This window comes from Coturnix japonica, chromosome 1 (genome assembly GCF_001577835.2).
Source record: "Coturnix japonica isolate 7356 chromosome 1, Coturnix japonica 2.1, whole genome shotgun sequence".
Taxonomy (NCBI): Eukaryota; Metazoa; Chordata; class Aves; order Galliformes; family Phasianidae; genus Coturnix; species Coturnix japonica.
Window position 1 is genome coordinate 124,115,430 of NC_029516.1, and position 24,711 is coordinate 124,140,140.

The 24,711-nt window shown below is 34.8% G+C and overlaps 1 protein-coding gene across 6 annotated transcripts in view; it reads right to left on the reverse strand.

The window, feature by feature from the left end:
* ATP11A (ATPase phospholipid transporting 11A) overlaps positions 1-24,711 on the reverse strand; it is a 110,620-nt gene that overhangs the window by 18,957 nt on the left and 66,952 nt on the right. For all 6 annotated transcript variants that reach the window (XM_032441999.1, XM_015849203.2, XM_032442000.1 and 3 more), the window contains exons 4-24: positions 24,300-24,380; positions 21,566-21,673; positions 18,298-18,426; positions 17,678-17,781; positions 16,985-17,035; positions 16,420-16,484; positions 14,851-14,932; positions 14,051-14,201; positions 12,859-13,056; positions 10,797-10,970; positions 9,808-9,971; positions 9,464-9,535; positions 7,857-7,930; positions 7,541-7,644; positions 6,441-6,622; positions 5,782-6,033; positions 3,160-3,334; positions 2,370-2,472; positions 1,989-2,134; positions 951-1,010; positions 106-233 (exon numbers count right to left, since the gene is read on the reverse strand). In XM_032441999.1, coding sequence (XP_032297890.1) covers positions 106-233; positions 951-1,010; positions 1,989-2,134; positions 2,370-2,472; positions 3,160-3,334; positions 5,782-6,033; positions 6,441-6,622; positions 7,541-7,644; positions 7,857-7,930; positions 9,464-9,535; positions 9,808-9,971; positions 10,797-10,970; positions 12,859-13,056; positions 14,051-14,201; positions 14,851-14,932; positions 16,420-16,484; positions 16,985-17,035; positions 17,678-17,781; positions 18,298-18,426; positions 21,566-21,673; positions 24,300-24,380 — 2,603 coding nt within the window. The remainder of the gene's footprint in view (positions 1-105; positions 234-950; positions 1,011-1,988; positions 2,135-2,369; positions 2,473-3,159; positions 3,335-5,781; positions 6,034-6,440; positions 6,623-7,540; positions 7,645-7,856; positions 7,931-9,463; positions 9,536-9,807; positions 9,972-10,796; positions 10,971-12,858; positions 13,057-14,050; positions 14,202-14,850; positions 14,933-16,419; positions 16,485-16,984; positions 17,036-17,677; positions 17,782-18,297; positions 18,427-21,565; positions 21,674-24,299; positions 24,381-24,711) is intronic.

The following is a 24,711-nucleotide window of genomic DNA, read 5'->3' on the forward strand; positions in this document are numbered from 1 at the left end:
GATGCTCTATTGTCACTCGTGATACAGAAATCCTAAAGACTTCAGTTACAACATGGAAAGATTCCACAACAGAACAAACTTGGGGGACTAATGTATTAGGTTTACCTGTACAGGGAAGGCTCTCTCTTGAGTGTGTCTGCACTGACATGTTGTTCCATTAGACTGTACAAGAGGATAGGAAGGGAAGTGAAGCTGATATTGTACAGTGTTAGATACGCAGTATCATACAAAGGCTGTAGATGGAAAAGAACGCAATGTGTTATAATTTTTGAAAGAATCCACTGCACTGCACTTCATTTAAAATGCACGACTCCACTTCTTCAGAAAACATAAATAAAACCCCTAACAAAGGAGGCAAACACCCCAAATCAGCTGCTTACTGATCTAAGACATAGCTGTGCCCTTGTACTCCATTCATCTGGAGGAGAAAAGATCAACTAAAAGAGGGGGGAAGTATTCCAGCGATTCTTCGGCTACAGGTGACTGAAATGAGCTATACAAAGAAATTGCCCAATATTATCATTGTTTCTTCACCTCTCTGAAATATTTTTCCACGTATCGATGACCACTGTAACTAGAACTTAAACTTATTACATTAACCCCTCATAAGGACTCATTAATTATGCAAAACCTACCTGGTGGTCTTTTATGCCTTAAAAACTGCTGTCATGCACTCCTTTTCCCTTCAGAATTGTACTTTGTACTTAAGAACAGGAAATCTTAAAACCTGATTTTCATCAACAAATGCTTTAATAACAAACACTTGCAATGTCTCTGTAATTTCAACTGCCAGTAAAAAAAATCACACAAAGCAGAGGTAATGCTAATATTTGTACAGTGCGCAAACTAACCTAGAAAAGTTATCACCTGGACAGACACAGTTTCAAAGGCTCCACTTGTTTAAAAAATGACACAGAGAAAATTTGGCAGAGGAAAAACAAATAACTGACCTGTTGTGAAAACCCACAGAAGAACTGATATAAAAACTGAGGAAAAATGAAGCAGACATTCTGAAAAATAAAATGACACAGAAGTGAAATACAAGCACTAATACAAATGCTGTTCAGTGTTAAAGCTACTCATATTACAGTTTTATAATATTAGTTATAAATGCAGTAAACACTGCAGGAACAATAGAAGGGACTGTATACATTACATATCAATGCCATCTCACCAGTAGTACTGCTAAGGAAAATACTTAAAATATTCTGACAGAACATTTATAGGACTACAGTTTCAAAATCCAAGGGCAATGAATTTGTGATCCAGGAGCACAGCTCACTTAAGGGAAGGGAAAAAAAAACCTACAATCCACAGGAGGACACAAACTGTGGCAAGGAAGGATGCTTATCTTCTGCTTATCTTCCAGCAAGGTGGTTTTTAAGTTGTTTCTAGCTGAGACCCTAAACTTCAACCTCCCCTACCTATACATACAGTCAAACAATAACACCCTGAATAACCCTGTGATGGTTACTTTCTATAATGTTCCATTGCTTACTGAAAGAACTTTGACTGAATTCCAACATATAGACCTAATAAAACTGTCTAAAAGAGAGAATGCAAATTATAAAGTTCCTCCACCCACACTAGTCCAATGAATTTAGAAACTAAGCTCTCAGGTACTGTTTGCAACTTGATTTAAAAGGGCACTGTAGAGAAAATCCAGAAGTTAATGAAAAAGTATAGAATATTCCGAGTTGGAATTTGTGAGAGAGAAAGGCAAGTTTCACATTGAATCATACCATAGATTACAGCATACACTTATATAAAAGATTTTCCCCTTCCTGACCTGCTTAACAACAATAATCCTATTTCAACTTTGTAGTTGTCAGTCAGAAAAACCTCTTAATCAAATTATTGCTTTTTTTGTACCACTGACTGCTACATGCACTACACTGTATGTTACAGACATACATTATACATAATATATACTGATAGTGCCAAGTGAATTTTTGAAATTGAGATAACTCCAATCAGCATTCTCCTACCTTATAAAAGAAGTATTGCACAAGTTCAGATATCCTAACATAATAGAAATGCCCGTGAACAAGCAACATCTTTTTCAAATGCTTAAACTTAGGTATTGCATAGTCACTGTTTCTTGCTGCTTGACGACCTTCTTTGCCAATGATTCCTTTAAGAAAAAAAAAAAAGAGATGGAGCTGTTTGATAATGGGAGAGCTATTTGAGAGACACAGTGGTTTGAAAAACTGAAAAATAATGCTATGACATAGATATTCTATGAAATCACTGGTGTACCTCATGCAATTCCCAAGGTAAATGTACTAAAAATGGCCTACAAAAGCCAGAATCTGATTGAGATCATCATTTTGAAGAAGGGTTTTCTTTTTTCTAAAAAGCACACTTACCTATACCAACGTGTGCTTCTAGAATCATACTGACATCATTGGCTCCATCACCAATTGCTAATGTAATAGGGTGCTCCTTTGACAGCTTAATCAGTTTTACAATCTGGAAAGAAATTAGTGTTAAAAACTCTTGTCTACAGTGTGTTGGTAATTCTGCAAGTGTATACAATTAAATAAAAATGACCAATGCAGCTATGTAAGAAACCCTCTAAAAGGACGTAAAAGCACTATTATCCAGTCCAACAACTAGGCATTAAGATCATAGGCTGATGGTCTTTGTACTAATTTTTTTTCCTACAAACATGAAAAAAAAGGATAAAAATTAGTATTCAATAGTCTGCAAGTACTTGTATAACAAACTTTTTTTTTCTAACTGGATTCTTCCTTTTTGGCTTCCTATTTACATTAAATTAAAAAATTAGTATCACTCCACAATGTAAATATCCCAGATTCTTGTATTAACAGTCAGCGGACTATTCAAGGCTTGTTACGTTAGGAGGAAGAAATTAGTTCCGTTCATTAAATATGCCCACTTATCAGCGTGTACCAACAATAAAATTTGCACAATTTGTACATAAATCAAACGCAGGCATGCAGTCGGGTGCCATTTTAGCATAATATAATCTAAATTGCTTGCTAGTAGAAATTTCCCCTGCTCTTTTTTTTTACTGCTTTTTCCATTTTAGTAGATACTAATGTAAATATTAACATTTCAAGTCATTATAAACCATACAAAGTTTTAACTTTTAATATTTACATACACATATTACACCGGAGAAGAAATACAAACCTGTGCTTTTTGCAAAGGTGCCATTCGACAGCATAACACTGCACTGCAGTTCCTGCAAATTTCAAGAAAGAGCTCTCTGTAGTTACCAGAGCTCCCATCTTGTCTTGGTTTCATTATTAATGACAATGCTGCTCCATCAATAATTAAACCATAATCTTGCATATCAGCAGAAAGTCTGTTTGGGGACAAAATATAAACTAAGAGTCACTGTAAAATTCTCAGACGTATTTTAATTTTGGCAACAGTTATTTTGTGAAAATTAACTAATGAAAAAATGCTGAGCAGAGAATAGTCCATAATTAATACATTTTGAAATGAAATTCCTTGTTTAGGACTGCTATTTATGACATTTTACAATTAGAGCTTATGTTGAAAGCATTCGATTCTTCCCCCATTTGATTACAGCAATGTGAAACCTCAGTGACTTCAACAGTGAGTATGAGTTGGTGTGAAAAGGGCTTCATGAATTGCCCTAAGGTAAACTGGACTGCAGAGAGAACATCAGTATTCCATAAGACAGGGAAAGAAAGATAAGAAAGGCTTCAGGTGCTCCAAAATCTATTTTGATGAGGAAAATAGTACTTTTTCTCAAAGGTCTACACTTAAAGAGCCACACTTTGAAGGCAACACTGTAGAGCTGACCTGAAGAGTTAATGCCACTGTTTTCATTTACAGGATGTATGCTTTGCATTTAGTACAGTGACCTGGGTAAACTTTAAGGTAGCTAATTCAGGCATTGCTAGAAGTGTAGCCATGGTTGCACGAAGCACAGTTTAGCAGAGATAAACAGGCTGAACAACAGGGGGAGATGCTGTACATTGAGTGCTGCAATACAGACTTCTGCACAAGCATTATTCCAGAGCTCCCTTTCACTTGCCAAAATTACACAGTAGCCTCAGGCTCAAGCCCACCAGTGAGTGCTGTATAAACATACACTCCCTTTATTTGTGCTCCAGTTTCAGTGCTGCAAGGTAATACTACTCTACGTGGGTTTTCAACAAGTGATTTCACCATGACCAATAAAAAAACTACATCTGTTTATAGTCTTTAACATATTTTAAGCAACTCCAACCTCCCTACTAAAACACAAGCTATTTTTGACAAACAATGTAAAGTACTGAAAACTATACTTTAAAATAGGTTACAGATATTTTCCAGCACTTTGTTACTATTGGAACAAATAGGGCAACACCATCAGTTTAACATAACATCTAATAAAAATACATTACTTTGAAGTCTAGACAATGTGCTGATCATTGGACATATTACAGTGAAAGGTCTTCAACTTGAATTTGAACACCTTGCTATTAATATCTTTGCACATTTTCCACCTCTGGAGCCAAACATAGGAAATTCTGATGAGTTTTTATGTATGCCAAATTGATATTGCACAAGAAGTTAAAGGCATTTAAATGTAACTTGTAAAACTTGTAGAATGTAAGCTGAAAGTGGAACGGATGATACAGAGATAATCAGTAAGTTATTTTTAAATATGAAATGTAAGAGAAATATTTAACCGAATACACAAATATTCTGTCCCAGACTTTCAAGCCACGAGGCTCAGAGTTTTATAACCTCTCTATTGAAGTATCACAAACATACTAACTTGTTGCTCCTTTACTACAAATTTACTATTATTCAAATGCATATTAAATGAACTTGCTAACCGGTTCCATATTAAAAACAAAGCAAATACATACCATTTCATCTCAAAGGCCAATAACAACTTTTGATGATGATATGGATGCTTTTGAGTCTAATTTCTATGTATTTAAAGGATACACAAAGAAGTTTCATAAAAGACTATTTAATGTGCGTTTGCTAGCAAGCTTCAAGTAGCCTAACTTCATGTTATATCAACATTTTTGCTTTTTAATGCCATTTTCTGTCTTCTTTCATGCTCCACCAAGGGAGGTGGTGGAGTCGCCATCCCTGGCAGTGTTCAAGAGGTGTCTGGATAGGGAGCTAGGAGATCTGGTTTAGGGGTTTTCTGTAGGTATGGTAAAGGGAGGATGGTTGGAATAGATGATCTTGTAGGTCCTTTCCAACCTTGTGATTCTATGATTCTATGAAATCATTTCTGCACACAATTCCTTTCCTTCATTTGGCATTCAAAAAACTGAGAACTCAATGTTTTCCATACAATTTACCTTTATATTTAGGGCATTTTAAGTATTTTTATGCACAAAGAACACTTGGTACTGGTGCCTGTCACCTGCCTGTAAATACAGCAGAATCTTCTCTTGAAACTATGCACTAGGGTCAACAAAGCATAGCTCCTTTAGGACTCAGTTTTATCAAGAAAGTCATATCATCTGGTATTTCTGATTACAGAAAGAAATCACACCTGCTTCCTTTTTAAAAGTTAGAAACACTGTGTTATCAGTTTTACCAATAATCAGTATTTCTGCAGTATTTTAAGCAGAAAGGTAGTACCAGTAATGAGAAAGAGACAACCATGACCGTAAAAAATTAAATCTATATAAAGTAAACATAGTTGCTGCACAATAAGTCACACTAACAGAAACTGAAACAGTATATTGCTAGTCTTAAGTTATTGGCAGTTTCAATATTTATAAAATGCACGGAAATTTATTCATGGTTTGAAAATTCACCTCTTACCCTGAAAAGCTGTCCCTGGTTAAGCTGCCACTGTGTCTTAGGACAGTTTTGCTTAGGTCAAAAAGCACATCATGTAAACTCTGCTCCTCAATTTTCTTTGTGGTTAGCTCAAGTATTTGTGTATTCCTCCGGAACAGCTTGCAAGCATAGCAAGTAGCTGCAGCAGTCTCCATTTTGTCTCCTGTTAGAACCCAAACTTTAATTCCAGCTTTCTGGAGTGCTTCAATTGTGTCAGCAGCTTTTTCTTGTAGCCTGAGGAAGTCAATGGACAACAGATATTCATGGATTACTTTGAAATGGGAAATGAAGACCTTTTCATTACCAAATAATAAAAGTATTCAATAAAGGATATCAGATCCAAGAATTTTCCCCAAGAAAATATAAGAATCTAAAATGCTTAAGGGAGCAGAACATTATCAGTGATTTATTTTGATCTTTGTACGCTCACCTATTCTTACTAAATTAAATAATTATAAAGTTACCATGTCTAACTTTAATAAGATAAAGGCATAAATTTCATTCAAATAGAGAGGTGTATCTCTAATACAGAAAAAGAATTACAAGAGAGCTTTCCACAATTTCCACTACCAGGCATTCTGTTATTTATAAACACTATACTAAGGAAACATCTCTTAACACAATCTAAGAAGAGTACTAACCGATCTTCAACAGCTGTAGCACCAAGTAAAATAAAATCTGTTTCTATCTTCTCATATACTTCTGCCAATTTCTTTTCTCGGTCTTGGAGGGCCATCTTTGCATTCTGGAGCATCTTCTGTGCATTGCTATACTCTTCCGCTGTGAGCTTTTTATATGCAACACACAGTGTTCGCAGCCCCTCCTAAAGAATGTAATCAGAAGAAACAAAATGCACTTCATAAATCTCTTCCTAGATTTCCTGCTGCTGTTTACACTGCAATATTTGAAAAATCTAAATGATTTTACTATTAACATGAAGAGTTCAACCGCTTACTTTTATAGTAAAGTGAATATAGGATAACATAGACTAGAAAACAAGGGTCAGCTTGATTCTATTCTGCCCTGGAAACAGTTACAACCTGAGGAATGAACTTCAGTCTTCTAGATGAGAAACAGCTCAGCCGCCCAACTGAATGAATGGGGTTACCAGGGAAAAGACAGTCACGCTGAAGCTTTCCTTTCCTATCTTTATAAGAGGCAGGATGAGTCAGAAGAAATGATGATATAAATAGTAGCTGTGGAGAATCTGATTTTGATGCTGGGATATGGCAGGAACAGGGACAAGAACAGGAACAACACATCACAGTAAGGGCTGAAAGTGAAAATCCAACTGTGTCATTTCAGTCATGTGAAAACTAGAATTCAGCTGTGGGTGTTTCAGACCAGATCAAACTTTTGGATATGGTGATATGTAAAAAAGGGAGTACATAGACAGTGTAAGGGAAAAAAAGATGGCATAAAAAAAAGGAAGTTCTGCAATCTCAAATGTATTACTTCTCCTATCACCATTTAACTGGTGCTCATTCTTAATAAATATTAACCCTGGTACAACACACTCAATACATTTCTATCATACCACAACTGCTATTGGGAAGACGAGATTGAACCTCAAATAAAGGAATAACACAGCTTGCTATACGTACTGCCTGTGTTTGCCTTGCTTTAGAATAATCTCTGTGCCTGGGAAGAGTATCAATCAGGAGGTCAGGAGAATTAAAGTTTTTGACACTGATAGCACGTGAACAGTTCAGTAAAAGTTCAGTGCCCACTGGAATCTTACCACTGCATTGCGTTCAACTCTGGATCGTATTTGGTCAATTTTGCCTTCTTTAACTCTAGGGAATATGGAAGAATCTGCTCCCTTGCAAAACAGAAATATATCACCTAAAAGAAACAGTACATGTAATTCAAATTGGTGAGAAATACCCTTATGACTGTGTCAATAGTTTTAATAACATTTGCATGCACGCTGGTACCCATTCCATTTTAATTTAACAAAAAGGGACACAGACCACGGATGATTAACACTCTGATAAACTTGAAATACATTTAACTGAGATAAATATATCTAACAGGAAACAACATGGCAGTCCTACCTGTTGAAGATTTGACAATTACACTCATACGTCGTCTTACAGAGTCAAAACTCAAAACCTCTAATAATTCAAACCTGAAAAGAAAGTATTTTTTAAACAACTCTGTTTTCTCATAAAAACGTAAACTGGTTATTTCAGCTTTAAGAATGTGGAAAAAAATTGCTGCTAACACGGAAGGTTATGCTAAGTAGTACAAAATATGGAACCACTACAGAATGAAATAGCAGGTTACAAACAATAATTGAAAGGGGGAAACTCAGCTCCTAATCACTTCAAACAATAGAATACTACACTGCTTAAAGAGTAACTAAACTGCTAGCAATAGTGTGTACATAGGCATGGTGTTAGAACTTGTCTTTTATTAATATTCTACTAACACTGACTATTACTAAATGTGCCAACTTAATTTCACAGTTTTTCTTCAAGTGCAGACTGACAATTTAATCAAATGAAAAAAAAAACACCTTCTTTTTATCGGTATTATATTGATCATCACTGTTATGATTTGATCCTCTCTTCCTTTTTTTCCTAGGAGGAAAAATGAACACAAGCTCCTGCTGTGCTCTTTACATCATTCAATAGTCTGCATACATTAATCATTTATTGTCTTTTCCAGCACAAATATAAATTTTATCATTATTTCCATTCTCTTCAGGATTCATACAGTGTAACAGAATCCTTTAGGTTGGAAACAACCACTAAGATCTTCTAACCCAACCACTAACCAACCCCACCATGCCCACTGTTGATGTCCCTCAGTGCCACATCCACATGGTTCTTTAACACCTCCAGGGACAGTGATTCCACCACATCCCTGGATAGCCTGTGCCAATGCCTCATCACTCAGATTTCTGAGAAAATTTTTTATTTAATATCCAACCTGAACTTCCTCTGGTGCAACTTGAGGCCATTCATTCCTCTTGTCCTATCGCTGTCACCCAGGAAAAGAAGCTGACTCCCACCTCACCTTTCTACAGCCTCATTTCCAGGTGGCTGTAGAGTGTGATGGTAAAGTCACCCCTGAGCCTCCTCTTCTCCAGAGTGAACAGTGTCAGTTCTAGTTCTGATAAGCCAGGACATCATTGGCCTTCTTGGCCTCCTGGGTACACTGCTGGCTCACGTTCAGCCAGCTGTTAAGTAATACACACACATATATATATATGGGCAGGACTACAATGGTTATTTCAATAAAAGCAATTTCTAACACAAAGTTGGATCAGGCCTATGCCTGTGAACTGTGATACATTTTGGGCAAGTACCATTTTCTGTAAACAAATTGCTACCATACAACAAAGGAAAAATATTCATAGTTCCTAAAATTATTAGTAGCTATTAGATTAGTTTATGAACCACCATGCCACACTTCTGTTGTTATTTTCATTTTTCTTATTGCATATACTGTCAAATTAATGGACTAAGCAGAAATATAAAACTATGGGATGTACTTAGAATTACAAATACTAGTAGAGCACTTCTTTTCTTACTCAAGCATACCGTTTGTGGCTATCCTAAATATAAAATTAGTATATAGGGAGAGAATGAATTATTAAACATATCAATAAAAATTCCTTTCCTCAGACACATTTTATTGTATTTTAAGCACTCACTTTTCTCTGTTATTTTCCCGGTTTAAGATCTCCATATAATTGTCCTTCAGGCACAGGTAGGTGTAACCGAGTCTGTAAAATGAAACACACACTAAGAGAATCCAAACAAGAAATGTGTAATTATCCAGTTTAACATGCCAGACAGATTTAAGACTGAGATTCTGAGAAAAATACAATTGTTTTAAGTTTATGAATATGAATAATCATGACTGCATCTTAAGAAAATCATCATGAATAGGTGATTTGATGTTTGTTATCAGTTTTTTTTTGTGCTGAAAACAACTTTGAACTTCAGCAATTAATTCTCCAGACTAAAAAATTACAATATCTAGTTACATCCATACCTCTGTATTCCTTCAACTAAAGCAACTTCATCAGGTGATGAAGATATATATATGCGAGATCTTCTTGAGAGCTGGCTCTTCTTCAACCCATCTACACTGTCATCATCTTTTACCTGAACAGTGTGGCAAAGACAAAGAGCTCGGAAAAACAGCTCCTCTCTCTCCTAATAAATAAAAGAAATTATTGTTATTATGCGCCATCAGTTTCAAGTATTCCTTTGAATTATTATTCTTTTTCTTTAGGAGGTCAGCAATGTCACTGATTATTACTACTAGCCCATGCAGGCAGTGTTATGTGTCTGTGCCACTGTGATTCCAAGCCAAAAACTCAACTACTCTGGGAAAATGTTAAGTGAAAATCACAGGTCTGCTGATTTACAGTTACAAATGTTAAGAGATCTTATCTTGCCACAGTGAAGGGAATGGACAAAGTATGATCTGAGATTGCATTGATATATATTTTAAAATATACTGTCCAGTTATCCTGCCCATTCACACAATGCTCAGATACTGACATGAAGCTGCCTTAACTTTCAAGTAATCTCTTTTGCTTTTCACAGAAAAAAGCCAAAGCACATACATACCACATGTAATATGTTTCACATGTGGCTACATTATGTCACATTTAAAAGTAAATTTGTTTAAATCATAAGCCTTTCAATGGCCACCTTCAGTCAGTGATGACTGAGTGTAAGCACTGAACACTCACTTTTCGCAACGCAAGAGTTTCCTGCCTTGATTTCTTTATTGTAGACAAGGTAAAATGGAAACCAGCTTACAGTTTTATTAAGTTGGGAAACTTCTGATTAAGCACGTAAATCTTACTTTAAACTAGGAAAGGAAAACGTTCATGCTGTCATGCATTTCCTGCACATATGTACTCTGATTACCAAAATTCAAGGATCTTACATTTCTACAATTCCCTTCATCAGCGTAATTCAATTTTCACATTTCACTGTGAAAAACAGACCTAGAAAGAGTCATCATACCTTTCCACTTCCTCCTGGGGAAGAATCTATCATATCAATGCCCGTACAATCATGGAGAATTTGGCCATTGCAGATAACATGTGGTATATAAACATGTCCTTCAATGCAACATTCTACAAATTCCATGTTGTTCTCAGTTAAGGTTCCTGTTTTATCTGTGAAGACATACTCAATCTGCAAATGAACACAAATTAAAAACAGCAGGAATATGAACATCTTCTAAGTACTCTTCATGGAAGTGAAATTACTACTGGGCTACACCTTCCATAATCTAGGCTCTTTCAGAAAAGGAAGATGGGTTGTTTGGAAAAAAAGGAAGTTCTTTTTTGGATACACGTTCTACTAAAAGATTTTGTCATACAAGCTAAACAGACCCAGCTGTCTCAGCTTCTCCTCATTGAGAGGTACTTCAGTCCCTTCATCAACTTCATGAACCTACAGTGGTCTCTCTCCAGTATATTGCGGTCCCTCTTTTACTGGGGTGTCCAGAACTGGACCCAGCACTCCAAGTGTTGCCTCACCAAAGCTAAACAAAGTAGAAGGATCACCTTCTTTCCCCAGCTGGAACCATTCCCCACAGCGTAGACCTGGGGGCTTTTGGTTGCCTTCACCACAAGGGCTCACTGCAGGTTCATGCTCATCTTAGGGTCCACCAGGATACCCAATTCCTTTTCCACAAAGCTGCCTTCCAACACAGTGGTCCCCTGCACCTTCCCCATCATCTAGATCTTTAATGAAGACAATGGACCCAGTACTGGCCACTGAGCTACGTCCATGAGACACTGGCCTCCAGCAAAAATTCACACCACTGATCACCACCTTCTGGGCCTTGCTGTTCAGCCAGCTTTCAATCCATAACACTGCCTGCTCATTCAGCACAGACATCAACACCTTGTCTGCAAAGACTGTATAAGAGATGGTACAGTGGTTGCTCATAATAATAAAATATTTGCATCATCTTTTGTCCAAATAGATATAAATGCTTCTTAAAACCTAAAAACCTAGTTCAGCTGTAGAAAAATTTTATTCATTTTATTTGACAACATATGAAAATCATCTGAGATCCTAAATAGTTTATCCAAAATGTGTACATATCTGTGTCAGTATGATGGTTTTGTTAATGCAAAGTAATAAAGATGGAATTTCTTTCAAAAAATCAGGAGGTCAGACAATCATTTTAGCAGATAAAACTTTTGTCTGGATATTTGCTATCAGTCTAACAGACAAGAAGGCTATTTCTTTTATCTGGCTTTTACTATAAGGAATTTAGACGCGTATATAAATCTCCCTTTATGGTTACAGGAGAGAAATCACTACCTTTATGAAGTGATTATTATTTACTAATACATTTAACCATTATAATGATCTATAATATTGGTGTCTTTTCGTATCTACGTTCTAGGTACCTAAGCCAGGTAAGAGGAGTGTGCGTGTCTGTGCATCTGTTCAGTGAAAGTGGAAAATTCTAGCTTAGATTACACACTTCCTGTCTAGATAATTTCACTTCAGTGAGACGATTCGGCCTGAAGACCAAATGGTGCTTAAATGTACAATAATAATATTGAAAAAAATCAAACAATGGACTATTTGTGTAGGAAATGATAATACAGAACTAATTTCCTAGGTTAGCTACCACGCAGTAAAAAGTTATGAAATTCTAAAATACATTTAAACAATCAAATTAGGAAGCACTATTGTAATGAGTAACATAGTACTTCTAACTCATGGAAATGAGTGAAATTGCTTTAAGTGGAGTGTATTCAGGAATTACTCATCAAGCTAAATGTAAGAGTTGTCTATGTTTCAATACTCAGCATGGTAGCTGACAGGTGTTTTCAGAAACTCTGTGCTGTGTGTTGACCTCCACTGACCTAGTTGAGAAATCAGGATTTTTTATTCTGAAAATCTGAGGAAATCAAATCAAAGGAAATCAAGGAAAATACATTTTAAAGCTGCAAAAAATATAGTGACAATTAATTTTTAAATAAAAATTACTACAAGTCAGTAAAATGTATTTTTAAAGTGGAAATAGCTGAAAATGTTGTCATGCAGTGAAATTTACCTGCCCCAACTCTTCATTGAGGTCAGAAGTATTCACCAGTGGTCCTTCACCTGTGTCTTCATCAAACATTTCCTCATCCCATGTAAGGAAATAAGAACCAAGAAATTTCTGCATTTCCACAGTGACATACATGGATACAGGAATAATGTAGTTGAAGAGAACCATGAATGCAAGGAAGTCTGTAAATGCTTGAAGAAACTGTCAAAAAACCAAGATAAAAATAATTCTTCATGTACCATCAAATACTGAAAGGTGGCTACTTGCATTTGCAAGTATTTTAAAGTTTTCCACATTAAGCCATTCCATTCACATCTCATAGTTTGGCACAGAATGTTTACTTCCATGATTTACAGCAGTTATTTTTGCATGAAGATTTTTTTTGAAGTTTTAACTCCATATTTTATTTTACACATACATAGATGGAGAATACACTTACACATTATTGCTGTAAAGTTATAGATCAACTAATGAGAGTGACCGCATATGAACAGTAATGACATCACGTGTACAAGTAAAACAATAAAAAGATATATTTCCAAATGAGCAGAAGAATACCATAAAATCACAGTAAATCTTCTGAGGATTAACAGATTACAAAACCTTCAGGCAGCAGCAGCATCATTTAGCGTAAAGAGGAATTTTTCTCATCATCGGGATGATTTACTAAAATAATATTCTGCCTTCCGTAACATAGGGCTGAGCTCAGTATATATTTGCTTGACAGTGTCCTTGCTCTCATAAAACTGTTGGGACACTAGCAACTCTGTTGGTCTCTAACACTCATGAGAGAGTTACAAGACTATATGAGACTGAGCTTCTGAGAGGTACTTGTACAGCAATTCCTACAGCAGATTCCTTTGAACAGCTGCCGGTTACATGATAGCCAGTAGTTGGGTGATTCCTTTCTGTCCTATGCTTCTCCCCAAGCTCTTTTCTTTAGAAACTCAATGGCAGGAAAATCCAGAACATTTGTATGTGGATTTTTATACCAAAAAAGAACTTTTATATCCTTGATAAAAAAAAAAAAATCCATCACAACCCAACCCATCACAGGCTTTCCACAAATACTCTATCACCATTCTTAGTAAACACATAGGCTGTTTATACTTTTCAGTAGGAGTCTCACAAATTTACAAATGAATGAAACTTTTTTTAGGTATTTTTTTTTAGGTATTTTAATTTACTTCCATACCTGATTTCTTTTCCTTTCTGGCTCTGTTTTCTGATTATACCATGGCTCATCACGAAATGGTTCACTCTGCCAGACATACTTCAGGACAGTATTTATTAGTGCTTTACTGATGAGAATACAGAGGTATACAATAAGGAATACATTCATTGATCTAAAAAATAATAATAAAGAAATTAAAAATAAATAAAAATCCCACTAATACACAAACTACAGAGTTCATTCAAAAATACCTTACTTGTGTTTTAGCCTAACATTTGCTATGAAGTTAAATAACTACCCCTGAATATAAGGATTATAAATTATATGTCTGCCTACGTAGAACATACAATTTTAGATTACACATGGAAAACCTGACACAAATTGGCTTTCCATTACTACAGTTGGTCCATACCAAAGGAATTAATTCTACTAAATTCAATTTAATTATATGGTTAAACAGTGTTAGGATACTGAAGCAGATAATCTTGGAAATAAAGTCAATAGGTATTTTCTAACCAATGAAAGAAAAGTCTGCTGGAACAGCAAAGCACACTTTATCCCAAAAATGTAAGCACTGCATTAAGATGGTTTGTTTCTCATATATACTAACTGTTTAGTATCAAGAACCTAATCTATCTGAGGCTATACAACTCATATCACAGTTCAAAAATGAAGCATGCAAAACTGAAAATTTTAAGTTCCTCTACTTTCATTGTTTAAAACTAATAAATCACATACATTTAGCAAAATGAAAATATTCCCTTTTATACACCATTCAAACATGCAGTTTTCCACCCCAAAATAAATGTTTGAAATATTACTTTTCTACAGCAGATCGTTTCTGTGATTTTGACTGGTAATTTAATGCCATTTTCGTTTCCATGCCAGTGTAGATAGCAACACCTGAAATTAGACAACTTGTTTTACTAAAGATTACGAAGTACAATAACTTACTTGAATAAGAACACAATTCTCTAAATTATTAAACCCCATCCACTATTATACCCCTATCTATAAAGATTCTGTAGTCTAAAGAAAAAGGATACAAATCAAGATGATAATCAACACTAAACATGACTTAATATTTTGGGGGAAATTAAAAGAAGCATTTACACCTCACGCTAGAATCATATTTCCCATTGCCTTGCATTTTGATGTTTGGTGGGTTTTTTGTTCTTTATGCTTTAATTTTAAAACATAAGGAATATGTTGTGCACGATAATCCAACTAGGATAAACTAAAGAATAAACCCAAGAAGAACAGAAGAAAGCTACTGATTTAGTTTTCTTCAGGAAATAGCAATAATTTATGAAGAGGGATCTTCTTCAAGAATTGCATTTTGAGTGACAAACCCTCAGAATATTAAATACAATAAGTAGAGGTAAATTTAAACAAGAAAATGGATTTGAAGTGCAGAGTAAATCAGCACAATGCTAAAATAATACATTTTTTGGATATGGATCATTCAGTGTAAATGGCAAACACTGCATATGTTACACAGATCAGAAACAACTGCTCACGCATCTCTGCCAGATACACAAGTTGACTGCAATCCTAAAATCATGCCCTGAAGTTTAAAGAAATATTGCAGTCTAATTAGTTCATCAATTTCAGATACCAATTAAAAGAAAAAGGGCAAGTCCAAATCAACATATACTTTTCATCCTTTTTGCCAGAAAAATCTGACAGATTTTGATATTTTAGGCTGAGTATTTCATTGTTATTTTTGATGTTCTTTCTTAAAGTGTGGTAGTGTACAACAGCGGATGATTTGGATCCCTGACACTTTCAGTACCAGCAGGGAGTCACTTGTAACAATGCAACCACTCCTCCCCTTTGTCTTTCTTGAAGAATGACAAAAAAAAAAATTATTTCATTCTGTGCTTCCTAATTCTGCTAAAATATTAAAGAAATTCCATGTAATCAAGGCAATTCACCCACACAAATTCACTGGATAGTAGAAAGTAACTTTAAGTCAGGAACTAATTAAGTAGTATTTTTATAAGCCATATATGTATCTAAATGGAGTATCTGTCCATTCTGATGATTAAACAAAACATTATTTAACAGTTTTCACCAGGATCAACTACTTCTTTGGGACAACAATATTAATCCACAGTGCCTGTTCAAAACCCCTATATTCAAATGAATAATGTGCATCATCTTCATCATCTATGAAGACCAAACTCTTCCCCAAAATCTCTACAGTTGTTATACATCATTAATACTTATTTTACTGCAGTTACAGCAACAGTAAACCTTATTAAGAAGTTTTAAGTCAAGTGTTTTGATAGAAATCATACACATGTTAGTAACTCCCCACTTGCAAGCCTGTTTGATGTTTGCTTATTATTTCAACATCCTCAGTAATAATTAATACAAATATTTACCAAAGATCTTTTCTGTATTCTTTAAAGTGGCTCCTCTAAGGAGCAGATTTTCGGATCCTAATGGCCTGCAAAAGATAAACATTACAAAATACAAGTATTTAGAAAGAGACAATGGGCTTTAATGGAAGCCACCAAAGACAGGAAAGTAGTTTTACTCAGTAAATTAATTCATTAATTAATGGTATGTAAAGATTTTAAGTGAAGATACAAAAGGATATAGAAAATGCACAGATGCCTAAAATTAAAATCATAACCTCACAATCCAAAGCCAGCATCAGCAATCTCATTTTGAAACATGTAGAGAAAACAGTGATCTTCATATAAAATCTATTTCCTTAGATGTTGCCTTTTTGATCACTCACAACACTGCAGACAGTTTAGTCTTAAGTTAAAAGATGAAATATTTATGATGTACAAAATTACAGAATGTAAATTTTGAAGAGAAAAATATTTCATCAACAAGAAAAGACAGCCCAGAGTTGGTAAAACTAATGTAATTTTAATTATTGATACATACTCAGCCCTAACAATGATTAAGTGTATAGAAATACTGGGTCTTCCTTACCTTGCTGTAGGCTCATTTCTATCATGGTAAACATTTATTCGACCGACAAATCTGCAAGGAAAATATACACGTAGCTTAACAACATTGCTACTGCTAATAGCAGCTGGTATATTCCTATGTGTGTATGTCTCAACATTACCATTTTCTTAATGTACATGACATGTAATTCCCTTTGTATACAGGCGTGTATATGCCACACACATATACAAAAAACAAAGCAAATTACTCTCACTTTAAAAATGTTTAAGGAATATATATGTGAACAGATTTTCTGAGAAAATTTTTGTTTAATGTTTTGTGATCATTCACATGTTTTTCTTGTATCCTTGGGCTGAATTAAACACACCTTTGTTCTTAAATACAAAAAAATAGTGAAGGAACAATAGATTGGACAGTGTCCTACAAGTAAGAGCAGATTACAACTAAGTTACAACTAAGTTCTAACATTTCCTTCACACACCTCAGTGAATAGTCCTGCATGTCCACTGAGCTGTTTGGAGTCCACTGTGGAGACCCCTGCCCTAGAGAAGACCTTTCACCTACCTGCAGGAGAGGAGCATGGATGGAAGACTAAACTGACTCCAGACTCATTTTGGGGTCCAATATAACCATGAAGACACAGCCATGACTTTTTAATTCTATCTTATATTGGTAGAATATGATAAATGAAAGAGCTAAGAATTATTTTCTTACTTATAAAGGTCAGGCTGAGGTTGTTCACATTCAATGGTAGCATGTAGTGCATCAATTTCTTGTTCACTGTGAAATGCCTTTGTATCTTGAACAGCATAATGAGTCTGGAATGAATAAAAAGATGTATATACATTGAACAATTAAGGACAAAGATTTAAGGCATTTATCTGCAGACACAATCTGTTTCATTGTGAAAAATGGCATACTGGCTTTTACATAGGAACTAATATTTCAAATAAGAAGCACTTTGAAATGTTCCGTACTGGGTATCTGCATATATTATTTGCAGGTACCTTGCAGTGTACTCATAAATCAGATTAACATGAAAACAGTTAAATTCAAAAATGCTTGGGAATCATCTCTGTCATTTACATGCCTACACTATACACAGACTGCAAAAAATTTTTTTTTGAATTTTTTAATAAATTAAGGTAACATCAAGAAAAAAAAAAACTCAACTGGCAAAAACTTATACATGTCAGTGCATCTGTTCACAAATATGTGATTATATTTTTTTCTCAGTAAAATATATAAAGTAAACCAGTAAAATATACTGGTATATTTTACCCAACCTAAAAGCAAATTGTGCCTTAAAAAGAAAATGTAAAACATTTCATTACTTTATGACTGGATTCACCATCCAAACTAGCTGTTGTGACAAAACACGTTCCATCTCCTCTACTACTTGATAGAAATATTAAGTCACATGGGAATGTTTCATCTTCTTTTACCATCACAATATCACCAACCTAGAGGGGGGAAAAAAAAGTATCATGTGGCAGCTCAACAACTTTGGTTCATTCAAATATCTTGAAAATTCATAAATTTTATTCAGACCAGGATGTTACCACAGATGTAAATAACTACAGAACTATATCTGAGAATTACACTTCATGGAATGAATCATGTTTACTGCATGCTACCTTTCAGGATGTCAAACCATTGTGCAGGTACTGAATTAATAAGGTTTTTAACATTATTTGAGAGAGGGAAGATATACCCTTGCTTCAACAATAACTACAACTAAATATTATTTCAAAAACTGCTAGAGATATGGACTGCTTTCTTTTGCTCTTGAGGATAAGCATCTCAGAATAGTGTAGAGACAGTTGAAAGTAATGTAAGAATTCCAAGTCTTCCAAGGAACACAAGGACATATTTTCAGTATGATTTGTCACTAGAAGTCCATCCTACTCTTTAACCATGTCTAAAGATGAATAAATTAATCATTATTAATGCAAACATAAGACAGCATCTCACAGTCTGTTAAACCATGCAACTGAACAGCCAACCAACTACAAATTCAAGAGATCACTGTAAAGCATCCCTCTGAGAGAAACAGCCTTTTATAAACTGTTGGAGCTCCTATTTTACAAAGGAGAAATTAAAAAAATGAACAAAAAGTAAAAAAACAGTGTACATTTTAAGAATATCACTTTCATTTTTAAAAACCATCATTAAACATCGACTAGAGATACCTTTATGTCATAAGCCATTATGATAAGATCCAGCTTAATCATTACTCTCATGATATAGTTGAATTCTAATATTCCTAACAGTCTGCCAGGAGTTGGCTAATTCTAGTTAAGCAAAATTGTCTGCTGTCAGCAGTTAAAAATGAAATTGTGGTAGTATTGATATGGTTTACTAAAATATACTGAAGAACTAATACTAAAACATTTAACTTGTAGGTAAGCACAAGGCTTAATTAAAGACCTTACAAAATGCATAAGGACATTTGGGTACTTTATGTCTAAGGACAAACTATGAAGGATTTAAGTGTGGAGATGTTCAAATTAAGGAAGGGATTAGTTTCCTCATGTACTTCCTTTTTACCGTGTGATTTTTTGTATTTCATTCTGTAGACTCAGGTAAGTGAAGGTATGTAGTGAGACAGAGAAGTGGTAAGTTTGGAACCAGAGGCAGTGAACACCTTAGCTGGAGCCAGCCTGAACAACATGGAGCCTCCATCATGAAGAGCAGTGGAGTCTGTCCAACCGGACTGCTGCTGAAGCTGTCATACTCTAACAAGTGTCTCTGAGTAAACTTGCTGATTTGCCACAAAATCGTTATTTGTAAAAGACAGTGATGTGGAAAACTATAATAAAACACTCAAAATAAGAATTTTATCAAAAGCGCATAAACCACGATTCAGGTATTATCTCGAATAAACTGTGAACAGAAAATCCAACTATTACAAGAGGCAATTTTAAGAATCTCAGGTAATTAGATTGGTTTTCCTAGCCCTCTTTACCACTGAAAACATTAATTCAACTGTCAGCTATTTAAAACACAGTGACATTACAGCAAATTTAATAATCTCTGCAGATGCTACTGAAGAAAGATCCCAAATTGTTCAGGACTTTTAATCTGGATAGAGAGAAAGCCAAGAGTCTGGTTTAGCAATCAGTGCCCTCTTGGGAGTCAAGTGTCGCAATAAGAACATGCAGGAGAAAAAACTGTACCTGGACTTTTTCAGGTTGCCGCAAAAAATATTTACACATCAGAAAGTGGATTTTCAGATACAGCTCAACACAAACAAGTTCTCTTCATTCTGATTTTCACAGGTCAGTGTTGAGCTATGACTTACTAATTTATCTAGCAAGACTGTCTCTGTGAGCTATGGTGTATAAATCGGCCTGCAAGCCAGGAACAAACTATAATAAAACAGCCTAACTGAAAACAAATTAAAAACCTAAATAGTTTGTAGTAGAATAAAGAAAAAAAAACAGTAAACAAAATACTAACAAAGTGCTCTTGTGATGATATCGGTCAATGTGTCAGTTAAAAAGAAACCTCATCTTTTAGCAATTCCTTTTCCTTTCCTTAATCAAATGTCCACAGGCTTTTAGGGGCAGAAGGATCTGCCTTTATGTGATCTAGTCTGTTTTCTTGCATAATACAGGTCTGAGTATTTTACTGTCACCCACAGACAGATACCCTCTCCACACAAGTATTTCTTGTGCCTGTCTCTCCTACCCTTTTTGGTTCCTTGAAATAGACTATGAAAGGCAAAGAACTGGGGAGAAACTGAGAAAATATATGTAATGGATTCATTAATGTAATACAAATTGCAGTTCTATGCTACATCACTCACTTTATATGCAATGGATGACTGTTTAGGAGCATGGAATACTGAGCACATCATGTCTTAGTTTTATTTATTTATTTGTTTTATTATCTGGAAGCTGTAGGCAGAAGCTACCATATTCAAATAAATGGTCACAGCAGGAAAGCAGAGAACCCTGTAGGTCTGTTTATGCCTATATGAAGCTGAGCAGAAGAAGATATTTCTAACAAAGATATTAGAAACATGGGGATCCCGAATAAGCATTTATCAGATCTGCTCAATTTTAGAGATTGCAACAACAACAACTTCATATTCTCACAAAAAAATGAACAAACAAGTAAACAAACAAAAAAACTCAAATTATCAGGAAAAGGTTGTGATTTGATGGGAAATGAAGAAAGTATTTTGAATGCGTTTTTCTCTATAAGAAACAGGACAAATTGATAGGGTTGACTGTCATAATTGGGCTTAGGTAAGTTATTAATGTGCATACCCATAGAGAACCATAAATGGAGAAGAGACAGAAAACAAAAAATGAGTGAAAAATTTCAAGTTAAAAAATGGAAAACAAAAGCAACAGCTATAAGAGAAGATATAGATAGATATTCTGCATAGATAAAGCAGAAACATATCTAGCTTCTTAAAATACTTAACTCAGAGGCACACAATTAAAAATTAGTTTATTTGAGGTCCATTTTATGGAGCTAATCATGAAATGTAACAAATACATTTTCTACACAACATTTCCGTGTAATTCTCTTTACAAAAAGTGCAAAGTAAACTTGACTCCTAAAATCTATTAAGTCATAGTTACTTACTCTTAATTTTCGGCTTTGCTTTCTAACCAGTTTACCATGTTGAATGAAATGAACAGGGCATTGGTTCATTGCATTGTCAGCTTTATGTCGAAGCCAATCTTCATAACCCTAAAAAACAGTGAAATGGAATGATGCAGTGATGTACATCTGGCTGTAAAGACACAGAACAGTCTTGTCTTGCAACAGAAATTTAAGAGAAAGAAAAAAGATTCTTAAAATAAGGAAAAAAGGAAAGATTTTCACAAGAATAAATGAAATTGCGCTACATTCATGTTGCACATATATGAGAAAGAGGATTCACCGTTAAAAATAGTCAATAAAATTATATATTTTAACGAAGACATTTTGATAAATAGGGATGCCTACAACATATGGAACACTTTCTGATGTTTAAGAGATCACCTTTTGTTCAAACTCTTGCTCTTGAGTAAGAACAAATTATTTATAGAAATTGCTGCTAAAAAGGTAGAAGGATGAAAATCACATTTTGGAAAAGCAGGATTCCATACTGAAAGATGACAAAAGTGAGAGCATGACTGAAGGTGGTCGTATTTCCTGACTGCTGTACAATTATGTCAAACTTTTTGACCCTACATACGATCTACCAGCGATGAAGAATTTTGTTTGAAGTTTTGCAGATTGCCACACTGATCAATGAATTATCCTATAAATTGGTCTGTTATGCCAACAGTCTAAATGACTTTCTATTTAACAGGTCTTGCAACAGACTAAAGATCGGAGATGACAAAGAAATCAGTAGTTAAGATAAAAAAATGCCATGAAATTTTTCACGTCTGACTCTCTTAGACACATCTGAAAACCCGCTGTAGAACAAGAATATCATCACTTTGCTCTCAGAGGTAATTTGTGAAGTCACGGGGTCTTTAAAACTCTAGCGGAATAGCTGCTCCAGACAAGTGGTGTGCGCTTTGGCACCTGACTTGGAAAGATGCAACTGCTGTACTATGCACAGCATGTCATAATCCAGACTTGAATGAACCACTGTTTAACTACTTTAAGACTATATTAAGTGCAACACTTCAAACTTAACAGTAGGAAACCACATCTAAATTACTAGCCATTGTATGATCATAACTTTTGCTCATAATCAAAAGCTGAATCCCACTACAGACCATACTCAACTACATACACTTAGCCCTGAAAGGCATGAAAACACGACACGTTATAGTTTCCTGGACAACTAAGACAGGAAAAATCTGTACTTAGCATAAAGACAATGAAGATAAGCAGTTATCATGTTAAGAGACAATCAAAACCACTCTCTGCACCGGGTCTGGCTGGAATGAAATGAACTTTTTAATTCAGAAGTTTAGAGCTAAAATGGGGGGCATTCTGATCTAGACACTGTCTTGATATTCAGCTTTCACAGGAAACTTCTCTTTCCTCAACACAGAATGTTAGTAAAACAAGAGACCTTCTTAGTGCTCATGAAAAATAAGAGTGGCCTAGTAAAAGATGCTTGAAGCAATCTCCCTTCTATGTAGGGAAGTTGTTGATGCCTGAACCCAAATATACCCATGAAATGGAACTTGCTGTACCACTGTGTTCTCACATTGAGAGGCTGTCCTAAAAGACTGAACTGAAGGTAAAAAGCAAAATAAATAATAAAACCATTCTACTTGATATTTGTGCCTATTACTCTAGGTTTTGGAAACTACTTTGTGGCTGCAGTGACATGTACACAAAGACAAAGAGTATTATAGCCATTAAGTGCACCTGTTATAAACTCACATTCTAGTTCAAATCTAGTAAAATTCTGGATGAGTTAAGGATTATGTTATTCTTTGTACTCCTTCAAGGAGCAAATTAATAGTATCAGAAGCTCTGATAATGCATGGATCTGAATCATATCAATGAATTAACATTAATCAATTAAAATATTCAATATTCATCTGAGATTCCACTAACTACCATGAGATTCCATCTACATTTAAGCACTCCTGTTAACTGGAATATTGCATGAAAAACTACTGAAACCTTTTCCTTTTGGTAGTACTAGCTTGAAAATTAAATTACAAACCTATATAATAATACAAAACTGTATCATGCAATTTCATTTTGTGAAAGCAACTTTTATTACTGTCTTTTATACTCAACCATAGAGTAAGAACTGATTTCTAAAAATTACTTCCATTTTATGGATTAATTTCCACACTGAAAATGAGAGAATACCGTGACATCTACTGAATATGGTCTTTAGAAAGCAAAGCATGTATCATTTTGAACTGTATGTTATCATCAGCATATACTAAAGATTTCAGCCAAAATACTTCTTTTTGTTATCTCTTCACTCTGCAGAGGACCCAAAAATCAGCAGTTTCATCTTACAAGCTATTCTCATTCTTACTAAGCTCATTTTCAGTCTTTATATAAAAAATGTAATAGGATATGGACAGCTGCTTAGTAACAGACAAAAGTGAAACATACCGGGTAAATACAATTATGCAGATGATTCCTTTGGATACAACCACATCAAAGTTTTAAAATAATTCATAAGCTTGTGTTGAATTCATGAGACATCATATAGCAACCAACTTCTACTACAGCCACAAAAAAACACCCAAAACAACATTCATTACCCTGTCCAAGTTCATCATGTTGATTCTTTAGGCATTGCCCTAAGACAGCCTAACACAAAAAGACAGGGAGAAACAAAACGGTACACAAATAGAAATTTCTCCTTATATTTACTTTTGCTAAGAAAATTTCTCACCTGTTTGATAGCTGTTACAGTAATGACAAATAAAAGTGGAAGTCCGCTTGTAACTGGACTGGTAGGTGTATCAATGATCAACTGCAATAAAAGGAACAAATATATTCTGGTTATATTTAGGGAAAGGTAAGCAGTGAATTATGCAATCAAGTTGTTTCAAGTACTCTTTTCACTGCTATGTTACAAAGTACCAGGGAACTTCAACTAAAAAGAACAGATTTTAAGAATATATACAATATCAAGGAAAAAAAAAAAAAAGAAAATAATTATAAGCTAAAAAAAAAATACAACGCTATGATAATGGCTGCTCTAAAAATCATGCCTCTTGTTTTATTGTGTTGGCCCACGACGTCAGAGGCAGATATTGGTGATACAGCAGTAGAGGTTGAACCTTCCCACCAATATTCTGTTA